This window comes from Uloborus diversus, chromosome 3 (genome assembly GCF_026930045.1).
Source record: "Uloborus diversus isolate 005 chromosome 3, Udiv.v.3.1, whole genome shotgun sequence".
NCBI lineage: Eukaryota > Metazoa > Arthropoda > Arachnida > Araneae > Uloboridae > Uloborus > Uloborus diversus.
Window position 1 is genome coordinate 204,416,135 of NC_072733.1, and position 15,610 is coordinate 204,431,744.

General features: G+C 34.7%; 1 protein-coding gene across 1 annotated transcript in view; it reads left to right on the forward strand.

The window, feature by feature from the left end:
* The first annotated feature begins 824 nt into the window (after positions 1-824).
* Positions 825-15,610, forward strand: part of LOC129219181 (microtubule-associated protein 9-like) — a 42,711-nt gene continuing 27,925 nt past the window's right edge. Inside the window, exons 1-3 of the mRNA XM_054853500.1 lie at positions 825-1,468; positions 12,881-12,941; positions 13,766-13,826. Coding sequence (XP_054709475.1) covers positions 998-1,468; positions 12,881-12,941; positions 13,766-13,826 — 593 coding nt within the window. The 5' untranslated portion in view covers positions 825-997. The remainder of the gene's footprint in view (positions 1,469-12,880; positions 12,942-13,765; positions 13,827-15,610) is intronic.

Genomic DNA, 15,610 nt, shown 5'->3' on the forward strand with positions numbered 1-15,610 from the left:
TGAACAAAAAAGAATTCAAATCCAAAATCAACAGCGACTGGATTAATTGCAAATACTTCAACCACAAACCCTACCTTGGATCCATCAAAGACTACATCAACTGGACCCCTAACAGAAAACTTGGAGTTATCCTCACTAGACTCTCCCTGTCAACAAGACTCTCCATCGTTTCAAGTGCAGTGTCTCTATTGCTTCTAATCGCCTTTGAAGGTGTTTTTTTTTGAGCAATCACGATTGCTTATTGTTCTCATTTGACTGTTTTGATGTCCTATCTTTTTATTTTCCCACCGCCACCCTCCGCACCCTGTCACCGTCGACCGGCTCCTCACGATGCTGCTCCTATAGCGAAAGCCGTCTCCAGGTTGCATCCACGTCCTACACACACGCGCATACATACGCAGCTACACACACACACACGCACGCACACACACATACACACAACTACCCACACATTCATGCCTGCACACTGACACAAACACATATGCCTACACACACATACACATACCCCCTCACACACACATACATACACATTCATATACACAACTACCCACACACTTATGCCAGCAACCAGACAAACACACATGCCTACACACACATACACATACCAGTTTCTAACCGCGGCGTTCTATGATCAACCGGTTACCGCAGCGGTTACCATTCTAAGCAGTTGATTGGTTGATTGGAGCGAGTGATCACTAGTTGTCACGTGATTAACTAACCGGTCGCTCTCGGTCGTGCTCGTCGAACGCAACCCTTGTAGGATAGGCAGAAACCACTTAATAATCCCAATCAATCAATCAATCAAAAATGCTTGGAGGAATTTTTGAAAGCTCACAACTTAAAAACAAAAAAGTTGTTTTTTTTTTCCTCTCTCATCTCGGGTTTTTCCATACCTCTAAAAACAAGCTTGATACCTTTGAAGATGTAAAAAAATTGTATTCTGTGCATCTGAACTATAGAAACTTTTAGGACTGCTTATTTTCGAAATCGCATTCTCATGGATTCTGAAACTCAAATAGAAGAAACTGGAGTGAGTGGCCCATTGAAACATTTGTTATCGATTGATTGGGAAAATGCTGTCGATATTCAACCTGAAAGTGCCAGCAATCAAGTACATAAAAATCATAAGCAATGCAAAAAAGTGAGATTTGCAGATGAACTAGAACAATTAATATATATTGATTTTGATGATTCTCAAGAAAGTGATGCTGATCAATGCAAGGAGGACTATGAAACATCTTTTGAGACCCTAAGTGAAAATGAAATTCCAATTTCGGAGAACTTATTGCAGTTCGAAAATGAGAATGAAATTTCTTTAAATCAGATTGATCATGAAGAGGAAAGTGAAGCTGGCATGATCTCTGGAATTTGTGAACAATTCACCAATATATCTGTTAGTGCGTCTCAAAACTCCAGCATAGATGGGTACAATGAAGTGTCAAAACCAGGGTTTCCTTTGGAAAATCAGGTTGGTAAGAAATCTTGTTAGTTTATTACTCCACTGTTGTCTCAGTTTTAGATAAGTTCAGTGTGTTTCTAATAGCTCTGATTTGCTTATATGAGGCAGGGAGGAGCAAAGGGATGTATATGGCAAAATTAAAAATGTGGAGATAACCCGTCCAATTGGTAGGTGAACCCCTCCTCTGTCTTGGGGCATGAGACAGTACTAGTAGCCCTGGTAGGTGCTGCTGTGTATAGCATTATTTAGAAATAAAATTCAATGAAAGCCTATCTAAGACCTTACCTTTAAAGTCGTTTTACTAAAACCTTGAAAATGTCCACTTACATCTCTGCTTGTCACTGCCTCATATGCTCCATGATGCTAACTTTGTAGATGCATTGAAACAATATGAAATTCTACCTGATGAGGGGCACCCCGAGAAATTTTTTTGATGGGGGGGGGGGAGATTCTTATTTTGTCAAATGAAGCTTCAAAATTCACTGAATGATAAAATACAAGCATCTTTGTCACTCTACACCAAATGAGCAGAGATGTTATAAGCATTATAAAAACACACACACACATATATATATACAGTGGCGTATATATGTTTTTATTTTAGAAGGGGCCCATATAACCAAGATTAGCCTCCCCCACCACTTTTTTTTGGGGGGAAGCAACAGTGCCTTGACCTTTTCATTTTTTTTTTTCGAAGTAGAGCAAGGACTTCATACTGTCACCCAGGGGCCCAACCAAAAAATAGTTTTAGGAGGGTACTCAAAATGTTCTCACTTTTGGTTGGTGGAAGAGGGGGGGGGTACGGGTTTCTCCCCGGAAATTTTTTGGAATTGTAGTCCAAAGAACGCAGTTTTAGGTGGTCTCTGGTGATGTTACGGGGGAAAATTCGGAAAGCCTTCTGCGGAAATTTTTAGAAATTGAGGTACAGATGTGATATACCCCCCCATTTGGCGACATCCGATTTTTTACACAAAATTGAAACATTTTTCTCGCCAATGAGGCTATGACTTTTTAAGCATGGCATTCCTGGCTAAACTAACCTGTGTTTGGCAACCCAAAGGCAATCTATTTCAACGTTGTTTACTTGTTAGCGGTCCATGTTGGATAGATGTTGGATAGATTATTTTTTCGTGCAATACACCTTATAGGAAAGCTTATTTTGTGTTGGTTTAGATTCAGTAGTTGTGTTTTGATGAATAAATATTGGAAAATGCCAGTTTCTTTAAACTTGACCGTTAATTAAGAGTAAAATCCAACCTGGGGTGTGTCTCTGTAAGGTGCTTTGTTTCATATGTTGTGTTTCAGATTGAGTATGAGGATTTATACAGCAAAAATGTAAGTTTTTATTTTAGAATTTAAAAGAAAACTCTCACTTCGGAAATTCTTTGTTTTTACAAAATCTTGAGGGTTTCTTGTAGTTTTTAACTTTATATTTACTGCATGTTAATTTATTTAAAAAAAAATGTACAGTTATTTTATTCTGAAAGTTAATTTTTATCGATGCCAAGAACTATTCCAGCATATTCTGTAGTGCCTCCTTTAGGTACTGAATTTCTGAAAATAAGTTGACTCTACGATTTTATAAAAAATACGAAGGTGTTATTTTATGTAAAATATAGTAGATTATTTTTGGTAGGTATTTTGAAAGCATTTTTGGATAGCAAATTAATGTATGTATTTTTGTACTGTTTATGTCTAGGATGTTCTGTCGAGACATTTTTACATTTCACACATCAAAATTTGAATAACTGTTTATTTTTTTGGCTGAAATAGGTTTATTTTGGGGATGTTTTCTGCTTTAAACACCGTATATTGAATCGCTTTGCTCTTTTTTAGTAGAGTATGAGAATTGTTTTTGTTTGACAAAGTACATGTTGGAAAATAGCTTTTATTTCTATTGGTACATATTTCTTTGTGAGCTGTGATAGTAATTTGTTAATTTAAGCATTTTAAGTACCTACTAGTAATTTTTCTTCAGAGCCGTGTCCAAGGGGAGGGTTTTAGGGGTTAAACCCCTCCCATTGAAAAAAAAAAATCAATGAATCATTAAACGATTTTCCAAAACGTATTTTAGGTTTTAATTAATTTTAGAGTTAAACTCGGATACAGTATTCACCCTCTTTAATATTTCCCCAACTTTAACAATTAACATTTTCCTCAATTGTAGGATTCCCAAGCACCTTCGCTTCTAAGTGCTTGAAAAAATGGAATGGTTGGAGAGTCCGGCAATGCGGTAAGCATGCAGGGGAAAACTATTTAAAAAAATATTAGACAATGACGTAGCCCCCCTCCCCCCCAAAAAAAAGAACTTTGGGGCAGGGAAAATGGTTACTTTGCTTACTGTTTTTGTATGGTACTCCTTTAGTGTTGGATGAATTAGTCGTTTCACACAGTAGAAAAATGTTTTTATGCGAAACAGCAATTTTTTTTAATAAAATTTTTATTTTCATTTAATTCCTGTTCAATGTTATTTGATGGAAAAAAAAAGAAAAAAAATTGATAATTAATTTGAGTTCTGAATTCAAATTATGTTTTTCGCAATCACGAGTTGCAACAGGGCCCTGCTCATTGGGGGCTATTGTTTCTAGAAACAGCTCCTGTCCCCTCAAGCCTACTCTTCCTCCTGGGCGGTTACGTGTGTATAGTTGTGTGTGTGCAGGGGTATGTGTAGGTGTGCGTGCGTGCATGTGTTGGCTTGTGTGTGTGTGCGTAGACCTGTGTGTATGCACGTAGGCGTGTGTGTATGTGTGTAAAGGCTTGTGTGTATGAGCGTGTGTGTAGGACATGGACGCCACCGACCAGGAAAAACGGATTCCAGGACGCAATGCTCGGAGCTGCGCCTGCAGAGGCCGGTGGTGCTGGTGCACCTGGTCCAAGCTGAAAAAGGAACTAAACATCAAAGACGGTCCAGGGAGAACAATAAGCAATCGTGATTGCTCAAAAAAAAAGAAGGAAAGTGAGGTGGCATAAAAGAAATATGTGTGCTTTTACAAAATGTTCAACTGTACGAATTATTTCATTAAAAAAAAAAAAAACGCAAAACGTATTTAAAAAAAAAGTCTAGTTAGCGAACTAAAATGAACTATTCAACACGCGTAGATAGTTTTCCTTTGACAACGTAAGTTACAAAGGGAAAAAGTTTCAACCCCTCCCTTTATGAAATCCTGGACACGGGCCTGTTTTTCTTTGCGTACAAAAACTTCCTAGTTTCTGGTATTTTTGAAGTAAATATTTGCGATGTTTTTTTTACTGTGGTTTTATGTTGTTTTTATATATATTGTCTTCTGAAGTGCTTAGATCATGTTTTTAAATCTGAATTTTTCCTGTTGGCGCTAAAAAAGCATCGCTAAGAATGATGTATGACATATGTCGTCATGCATCGTTTTCTTGGCGACGCTTTCTTGGCGCCGACAGGAAAAAATCGCCAAGGGTGGTGTATATGACATTAGTTCCGAAATTAAAATCTTAAAAACGCCATTATAAGCTATATTTGTTGACATTAGTGGAATGAAAGGAAAGGACCTTTTGAAGTTGCCCCTGATGACCTTTTTTAAAAAAATAGAGCGAAATCCGTCACCCCCTCCGCCCAATTTTTCGAAATTGAAGTTCTAAAAACGCAGTTTTAGACTAACTTCAATGATGTTATGGGCAGGGAGGTTCCGGGACTCTCCGCAAAAACTATTTTGGGAACAAATCTGATATACCCCCCTCTTGGCGACTTTTTCCTGTTGGCGCCAAAAAAGCGTCGCCAAGAAAACTATGTATGACGTCATATGTCATACATCGTTCTTAGCGATGCTTTTTTAGCGCCAACAGGAAAAATTCAAATTATGTCATTAATTATTTAATGAAATTAATGCATTAATTTTTTTCCGTTGTTTCTCCGGGATACGAGCCCTCGGTCTCATAGTACTTTCGTAATGAGACCTCTGCCTCGGTCTCATTACGAAAGTACTATGAGACCTCGGGCTCGCCAGGACCTCGCTGCCGCTCGGTCCGTTATCCCTCCGACTTTTAATATACATCACAGTCGGATATAAGTCACAGATCTCCTCCGTTCAGTATACAATAAAGTCACAGATTTTATGTGAAATTAACACCATTTTTGTGCTACAAAAATGCCAACCAGACCAAAATACAAACTACCAGAAACACACTAAAAACACAATAATTCAAAATATGTTCACTTACCTTTTTTACTTTTCTTTTACTTCCTCACGTGAGGCAGTGCACATATGTTCCGCTCTTAGGGAAATTATCCCATTTTTTATTATCATTACTTTACAAAAATATTTAAATTATGTTTGTTTTGACAAAAAAAATTCCAAAAAAAACAACCTTATTTTACTTGTATTTTGTACTCCACCCAATTAATTTCGCGAATTATTTCCAAAAACTTTACAAACATATCCTCATTTTTGTATTCACAATTTTTTTTGTATAAATAATAAGCTAAATAAAATTTAAAATCCCCTAATCTATTATATGTTGGTAGAGTACTTTTAACGTGTCTCCATGTGGATTCAATTGTGTTAGTGTGACATTTAGTTTCTGGATCTACAAAATTAAGTTTATGGTTGACTGTTAAATGCTCATACCCCTCCTCCCCCAATTTATCATATGCCCTCCAACAATCGGAGTGCACCGTCGTGCCTGGTAGTATCCACTGCTTAATTGCCAAAAATAGAGTTTCCCTACCCCTATCCCCAACAGCAACCAAAAAAGTTTTCCCCGAACCCCGTTCAACCCCCCCAAAAACCCATTGTCCCTCAACTGCATGTCCCCGATTATATTTTCTTTTCCCAAATTTAGATTCATCAACTTCAATAACTTTCCCAACCCCCCCCCCCCCCTATTTGTTCGGATTTTAAATCAATGTAATTTAATATTTCTTCATTAATATAATTTCGCCAATCGGCTAAAGTTTGTGATGAAAAAAAATATTGACTTTCAATATCAGCAGTTTTGGTCCCAATTAAAATCTCATATGTTATCAAAAAAATCTCCTCTATTTTCAACTTGCTAGAACTAAACCATGACCCACTCCTGATCGTTGCTTCTTTTCCACAAACAACACCCCCAATAACCTTTCTACAAAAAAAAATTAACCCATCTGAACATTTTTTAGTTTTTTTAATTTTCATAACAGAATTACATCTAGAACATAACATTTCATTCTTAAGTAAACCAATTTCCCTTAAAAATTCTAAAAAAACCTCTTTATTTTCAATTAGTTTAAATATAAAAAATCTATTGAGGACTCCGGTACGTCCAAACGTTGGACGACCTGACGAAAAAGAAAAAGAAGATTCATTCAAAAATTTCAATTGATACATTTGGACAACATCACAAACCGAACTCATAATTAAAATAGAAAATTCAACTAAATTAACATTAAAAAACAACAAGAAAAAGAATACTCTAAAATAAAGTTTGAATTGAAACTTTATTTTAGAGTATTCAACTTAAAATCTCCCTAAGAGCGGAACATATGAGCACCTACCTCCTACCACACAGACACGTGCAAAAAGACAGACTTCGAGAAACTACTTTCCAGCGTTCAAGTTGCAAAACCAGGGTAGCCAAGTTATCGCCTTACTGGCGATTTTCGTATCGAGCGAAAAATTAAAATCTCGCCAAGAGGGGGGCATATCAGAGGAGAGCCCTATTTTGAAATTAAAATCCTAAAATACCTCAGTTTTAAAGAGATATTCTATAATACTAGGTGGAGAGATGTAAACGCTCTCCACCTTAAAAGTTTTTCGAAATTGTAGCTTTTCCTTTTTCGATTTCATACGGGACAGTCGAACCCTCATACGAAATTTTTTCGTAATTGAAATCTTAAAAGCGCGACTGTGGACCATATTTGGTAACGTTAGGAGTTCAGCCGTTTTTCAAAATTGAAGCAATCTTAAACGATTTTCGATGCTTTCAGAAGGCAAGGCGTTAGATAATTGTCCGTTAGAAATTTTTCGACATTGAAGCCCTGAAAACGAGGTTTGAGAAGCTCTTTAATGGTTTTAGTGGTTGGATGGGGCTTGCGAAGTATAGCATTTTGAAGACTTTCTTATTTTTAGACCGATAGGGAAAAAGGAAAAAAAAAATGGGGCGGAGACCGATAAATAAATAGGGGTCATTACCAGATCAATAGTCAGTACCTTTTGATTTTTTTAATTTTAATATTACTTTAAAAATCTATTCAGATTTTTTTTCCCAACATCAGGCAATTTTCAGAAAGGAGAAGTTCGAGAATCCTCACCTGAAATGTAAAACGCAACTTCAAGTCATCTTTGGAGTCTTTTAAACATAAGGAACAGTTTTAGGAATCTTCCTCCAATACTTTTCAAAACAGAGAAATCTTAACGGCACAATTTCAGAATATTTTTGGTAGTCACCTTAGTTAAAGGGTGTTGGTTCGGGGACCCTCTTCTAGAAATGTTTTGAAATTGATGTCCGAAAAAGGCCTAAATAAATGCCTTTTTAGGACATCAATTTCCATTGTCATTCAACCCAACTAAAACGTATTTTAAATTTCTTGCAGGGACAAGAGTTAACGAGAGGAACATTTTGAAGACCTTTCTTTTCAAACTGACTTGTTGTTAAAATAACTTCGCTTCCCCAAGACATGTTCTTTTCGTAAGGGGTACGGATCCCCTAACCCTTTCTGAACACCATTGCTTGGTGCCATTAAATGCAGGGTTACCAAACTTTAACGATTCGCGGCACCGGCACCCTTTAAAGAACTAAAATTTTCTCACTACATCCTCGTCTAGTTTTATGTACATTGTTACCAAGGACACTTCGCTGCACCCCTCACCTCTTCCTGTGGCACCCAGTTCAGAAATCTCTGATCTAACGTATTATAATTATTATTACCACTATCATAGTTATTTATTCATTACCGTATTTTCGGGAATAAGCGCCGTGGCGCATACAAGAAAAAAAGTAAAAAAATTGCCGGTGCGGTGCATATAACAGGTGCGGCGGATACAGTGTTTTTTTTTCAAGTTTAAAAAAAGATAGAAAATGCTGCCAACAGATGGCACCACATCGTTTGCTTTCATTTTGCGGAAATCCTTCGCCCTTGAGCGACAAGTAAAGCAAAGAGGGGGGAGGGAAGGCGAATCAGCGATTGCACGTGTTTCACTGAGGAGAGAAATAAATGCTGATCCACTAGCGCGAGCAAGTCTTATCCCGGCGGAGGGAAGGGGTCAGGAAATCCTTCGACCTTGAACGACAAGTAAAGTAAAGAGGGGGGAGGGAACGTGAGTCAGCGATTGCACGTGTTTCACTGAGGAGAGTTGATATACGTGGACAAGCAAGCCTTATCGCATCAGAGCGAAGGGGTCAGGGAGAGGAGGTAACAAAAGTACTAGTAAGAGAGAGTGATGGATGTCCAGTGTGTAAAGACAATTTACCACCTCCCTCACAAAAATAGGTTGCTTGGTCAAGCAACCTAATGGGAAACTTGTCTCCTAGCTCTAATTTTATTATTCACTCACATCGTCGTGTTGCATCTTTTGCTGCCGTTCGTGCATTCTTGGCTTATCTTTTTTTACGAATTTTTTTTAGAGTTGCTTTTGAAATGGCTCCTAAGCAATTGAAAACTTATACTGCAGCCTTTAAGTTAAGGTAATAAAGGCAGAAGCTATTGGAAATCGTTTTGCTGCCAGAGTTTGGCACTGACGAGAGATGCGTTAGCGGTAGGAAATCAGATAAATTAACCATAGAAAGTGATGATCAATCGAGGGATGCTGTACATTAAAAAGGCAAAATGGGGACTTTTTAAAATATTTCATTATCGTTAAATGAAAATACTAACGAGAAATAAAAAATATTTTTTATTTACATTTAATCCAGTTTTCTTTTCTACTGTTGTGCTTTTAAGTTGTTTAATGCTGGGTGCACGCATATGGAAGGTGCGGCGCTTACACCAAGTGTGACACACACATTAAAAAACTTTTTTCTTTGAGAATATATTACGATGCGGCGCTTATTCCCGAAAATACGGTATTATTATTTTTTCTTTTTTGTAGCTAAGAGTTTAAAAATTATTTGTGAGCAATTAAAACCAAAATTAACTCCTTTATTTATTTTTTTTCCAGATTTTGGAGGGGGCCCGGGCCCCTTCAGCCCCTCCCTTATATACGTCCTTGTATATATATATATACAGGGGCATGCACAGAAATTTTAGGGCCTGTCACAAATGACTTTTCTGGGCTCTCCATAGTGTCCCCCTATATCTCCAGGGGTCTGTCCAGGATTTTTCACAAGGTCCATTTTTTGTGAAAAATCAAATGATTTTGTGAAAAATGAATTAATTTTGTGAAAAATCAAATAATTTCGCAAAAAAAAAAAAAAAAAAATTGTTAAATCGAAATTTTAGAATTTAGAGCGGGTACAAACTGCATCATTTAAACTTAAAGTAGTGTGTTTTCCTCTTCTATGTTGAGAATATCATTCTAGGGTGTTTTTCTAGTATTTGGTGTGGGAGGGGGGGGAGGGGGGGCGGCATCGTTCCCTCAAGTAGCAATATTTATCTACCATTCTACATTATGTTAAATTATACTAGAAATATTTCTGTACAGCATTTAAAATAATTGTAACAAAAAAATAATAATAAATAAATAAAATTCAGACGAGGGTTCAGCATTTAACTTTTTGATCCAAGACACTCTTAAGAAAGCACAGAATTTCGTTTAAAACTTATAAATTCCGTGATTTTAACAAAAGTAAAAAGAGATTTTATTTGTTTACTTCTTAACAAAGGGTACTAAACAACAAAAATTCAAAAAATCAGAATCCCATAGCAGATGCAAAGAGATTGCAATTCTCAAAGTGAAGGCATCAAAGGTATAAAAAAGGCTTGTAAAAGAAATATTTTTGATAAAATTATTTTTAAATTGCATTTTACAGTCCTATGATAAACATATCATTAATATCTGTGGACACAGTTAAAGCAAAAATAAAATTAAACCATTGTTTCAGCATTTTAATTTTTGACTCGTAAATGAAAATGGAATTTTGCTTTAAAAACTTAAAGTGCGTGTTCTAACAAAAATAAACTTTTCATTTATTTGCATCCTAATAAACCTAATAAAGTGAAGTTAGCTTGAAAAAAGAACATAATATGATTCTTATATCAGATGTTAAAAGATTGTATTTTTCAAAATGTAGACATCTAAAGAAAACAAAAAAATAAAAAAAAAAGAAAAAAAGGCAAGCAAAACAGTTTATTTAAAGTTAATCATCCTTGTTAGCATCGAAAAATCAAACCGATATAATTTTCTTCCAAAATAACATTTAAACACCGCATTGCACCATAAAAACGCAAATACTCACAAGCTGGTAAAATGATGAGAATATTTTCTAATCAAGTCATTATAAAGGTTTAACACCAGACGCTAAATGGCGATAATTTTGAAGTTGGTAACCCTATCTGAAGCGATCATATTTTTTCCCCACCCTTACTACCCCTTTGCAGTTCTAAGTTCATTTCGCTTCTATATATTATTATTGTTTATTAAATCCTTAGTGGGGGGGGGGGAGAAAAATGCTTGCCAACGCCTTTTCAGAAAAGTTTACAACAACACCGCTGTTAATCAGCTCTGATGAAACAAACAAAATTATTTAAAACCAAACTTATTTTCAGCTGTTAATTTCTTTCCAAGACACAAACAACAAGCATTATATTTATTTGGCAGTTGCAATTTAATCGCTTGCAGGAGCATCACAAGAGTGCCGATTTTTTTTCTTTGCAAAATTAGCAGATTTTGTATAAGCTGATCCCTCTAATTTGACTTCCTCTATTGACTACCTCTAATTGACTCTTTCAATAAACAATTTGTGAAAGATCCGTTCTTGTTTATCAGAATTTTGTGAAGGGTCCGTTTTGGTTGATCGGGATTTTGTGAAAGGTCCGTTGTGTTTGATCAGGATTTTGTGAAAGGTCCGTTTTGGTTGATCGGATTTTTGTGAAGGCTACGTTAACGGACCCAAATATCCTCTGGCCAGACCCCTGATCTCATGCCTAGTTTAAAAAATTTTGGGCCCCCTTCTGGCTCAGGCCTGGGCCAACAGGTGTCCCTTCTCCCCCCCCCCCCCGTCCACACTTTCTATAAACCTATATATATATATAATTGTAATAAAAGTGACCGGTGTTTTGAAGTCGCGGAGAAGTCTTTCTTTTTAATACAGGAAAAATATGAGCAGAGACAATCGACTGCATTGGAGTTTTTAAATCTGCAAGCTCACATCTTTTTTGAAAGGAAAAAGGGGTTCCTTGTAACTCTGAAACACATTTTAGCACACTTTCCTTTATTTATTTTTAGCTATGCATCGCGGTTTCACCCGTGTTAATAAGACAACAATATATTAAAAAACTATTTTATGTATGTCATGCTATGACATAAAATTACTCCCTTGTCCATTGGTATTTTCCGACAAATTAGAAAACCGAAATGTTTTTTTTAAAAATAATTGAAAAACCTTGATTTAAAAATTTACATGACACTATCGGTAACTTTAATAAAACAGAATGCTAAAACTCTTCCCGCTGGCAGCCGGATGCAAACCCGAGATTATTGTATCACTAGCCCGGCGCCTAACCGATTGAGCTACGATCGTATATATAGAACAGCTTATTAAGCAATAAATAATGCATCATAAAATATTATCGATTTTATTGCAATTTATAGCTGCTCCACTCCTATAAGTCATAGTGTGATGTTATATAACCGTTAGCCTTCCTCAATAAATTGGACTTTAACACAAAAATAATTTTTCAATCCGAACCAGTAGTTCCTGAAATTAGCGCATTCAAACAACAAACTCTGCAGCTTTACATTATTAGTGTGACAATATTTACATTTCTAAAAGCTATGCTTTGCAGTAAAACTTATTTATTTATTTATATTTCTGACGTACGATCTGATTGTACGAACAATCTAAAATGTAATTGTTTCCATTTTCATGATATATTTCTATAATTGAACTTGCTAATGTATCGCCAGATGGCAGCCCTTGCGACGCGGAAACAGGCTGAAAAAAAAGGTTCGTTTCATTTGCTATTGTTGGGTCAAAGAAAGATAATGTCTCAAGCAATGCAACGTCACCATCACATGAGTTAAAAAAAAAAATTACTTGAAAGGAAACTACTTCTCCTATCTCAAGAATATTTTCACAAATGATCACATATATATAATTATATCAATGATAAAAATGAAATAAAAAAATCGTGTGCTACCCTATTGTACACTCTGTTCGCATTTTTACCGCCAGTGCATGCCAAGTTTCGTTGTTTATCCTGCTATCCCTTCTTGTTGCATAATTTTTGCATGCATAATAAATTAATTTTTACAAAGAACTTAACCTATTGATATTTTACTTTTCACAGTTAATAAGCTTTATTTAATTTTTTAGAATGAATCTGCAACTATTGGCAAAAATTTGGACCTTAATTCTGCATATGTCGACACCATCAGTAAGTAAAGTTTTGCATTTTATTTAAAACAAATTTTGCTATAAATTCTCTCATGGCAATAGTTTTTCTCAGTTGGAAATGTATTAAACAAAATATCATTGTCATTAAATTTTCTGATGGCAATAATATCATTTTTAAATTTTTACATATTTAAAAGTAGCGAAATTAAAAATTTTTTGATGCAAAATCAGTTATTTTCAATTTTTAAATGCTATAAATAATTGAAAAATTTATGAATAAAAAAAAAATCAAAAATTAATGAATAAAAAAATTGACGTTGCTCCTTGCAGAATGTTATTAACGAATACAGTTGAACCTCGTTGAAATGAACCCAAAGTGACCTTTAAAAGCAATCCGTCGTAACACTAGTTTGTCTCATTTGAACAACAAATAATAGGACAGGGATTGCAAATGTAGTTTGTCTTAGCGGTAATTGATTTTAACGTGTTTGAATCAACGAGGTTCGACTGTACATCCACTTTGGTGAAGTTTTGATTTCAGATGATCCAGTGATGTGCTATGAGCAGCATCACAATGAGCTTTTTTTTTTTTAAAGATGTTCTCAAAGAGTCCCTGCAGTAGAATATTCTTCAAATATTTCTTTGTTATGTAGTAGTTATTGAAATAAATATACCTCAACAGTGTTGTTAAAAAAAATATTAAAAATATGCTTTTTATATATCAAATTATCCTTACTAGCAAATTCTCATTAAATAGAAAATACATTAAAAAAAATTAATTAATATTCAAACACCAGAACAAAATAGACTTTCTATTTTTTTTTTTTAAACACACTTTTGATGTGGAATTCAATATTTTCACAGATGCTGATTCTAAGAGTTGGAGAATGCATGAGAATAATGAACAGACTCAGCTGTCCAAAATGTATGTTATGTTTTCTTTAATAGATATTGCATTAGTTTTCTAAGCATTTTAATGAATTTATATTGCGGCCAAGATTAATTGGTTCAGAAGACTATTGGTAATTTTACATTTTTAAAAAAATATTTAATACAGTGGTTGAATTTATTGGGACATAGCTATATTTTAAAGACTTTCAAGCTGATTCCTAGCTAATTCCAGCTGGTGGGAATCAGGAAGGGGGAGGGGTACCAGTAAAATTCTAGGAAATACTATTAGCCCCTGTTCATTGGCTGACTGGCAGTGATTTATTATTTTTACTTAAAAGCCTCTACATTTATTATAGTTTATTATTATGTATCCTTTTCTACAAATATATTATTACACATTAGCAGGTAACCATTGCACTGTTTGAGAAGTAATAAGATGATAGTTATTTCGTGAGTTTTGAATTTAGATAAATATTTTCAAAATAAAGGAAAGGGAGTAGGACAAGCTTGGTGCTATTGAAATTTTAAATTGATAATTCTATTAAATTTTCTAAGTTTGTCAGTATTTATTACTTTAATGCTGATATAATGTTGCAATTCATTTCTGCTACGTGTCTATTATATAAATCTAGATCAGTGTTTCTTAATTTCTTTAATAAGTCAAACCCTTTTTAACCGACTTCAAAAAGGAGGCGGTTATCAGTTCATACCGTATGTATGTTTTTTTTGTTTGTCCACTCACAGCGTCTCACCTAGTGAACCGATTTTGATGATTCTTTTTTTAATGGATAGAGGATGGCTCAACTTAGGTCCCATTACTTTGTTTGACCATATTTGTTCCTAAGACAAAAAGTTATAGGCGAAAAACAGTAAATTTCATGTAATTTCCCTATTAAATGATTAAATATAAAACCCATTGTTATAAAAGTTTGGTGCCATATAACAGTAACATTAATTGTAATTGTAATGATAATTTTAAATGAAGACTTCTCTGAAGCAAAACAGTGATATAGAGCCAAACTTCTTACTAGGTAACTTCTTACTTTTACTGAAATATCTACATTTACACTAAAAAGAATGAAATAAAAAAATTTTGAAAAAAAAAATAGAACCGACTTCAAAATTGCTCTAAAAAGTAAAAAATAATTTTATTCTTTAAACACCATCGATAATACTTTTAAACAAAATTTTTGAAGTTGGCGCAAAAACGATAGATAAGATCATTCACAGCCATAACTCAACTACAACTATGAATTTAACCAGGCCTAGTTTCTTCACTACCACATACATTATGCATTGATAACAGCTTGTTTGAGTAACGATATAAAAGTTTCGTTCCTAACTTTGAATGATTTTCTGAAAAAAGTATGAACGAAGCATCGTTACACTGGATTTCACTTTTTGTTTTTTGCGCCAACTTCAAAAAAGTTGTTTAAAAGTATTATCGATGGTGTTTAAAGAATAAAATTATTTTTTACTTTTTAGAGCAATTTTGAAGTCGGTTCTATTTTTTTTTTTCAAAATTTTTTTTATTACAATCCAGTTTTCAAGTGGAACTCCTTCTTCAGTAGTCTAGTTTTGATGCAACAATCTGGTAATGGCTTATTTGAAGTAAAATGACAGTTGTTTGAGATGAAATTAAATGGGGTTGTTTCTGAAATTTTGATGGTATTTTTTTCTGAAAGAGCATGCTTAAAAATACAGGATTTGACCATGTTTTAAATAATTTGACAAACTTCAATATTTGTTAACAATTATTTTATTTGGTGTGCAGATTCAATTTCATTTTTAGTCTTCCGCGAATGACATCACAAGTGA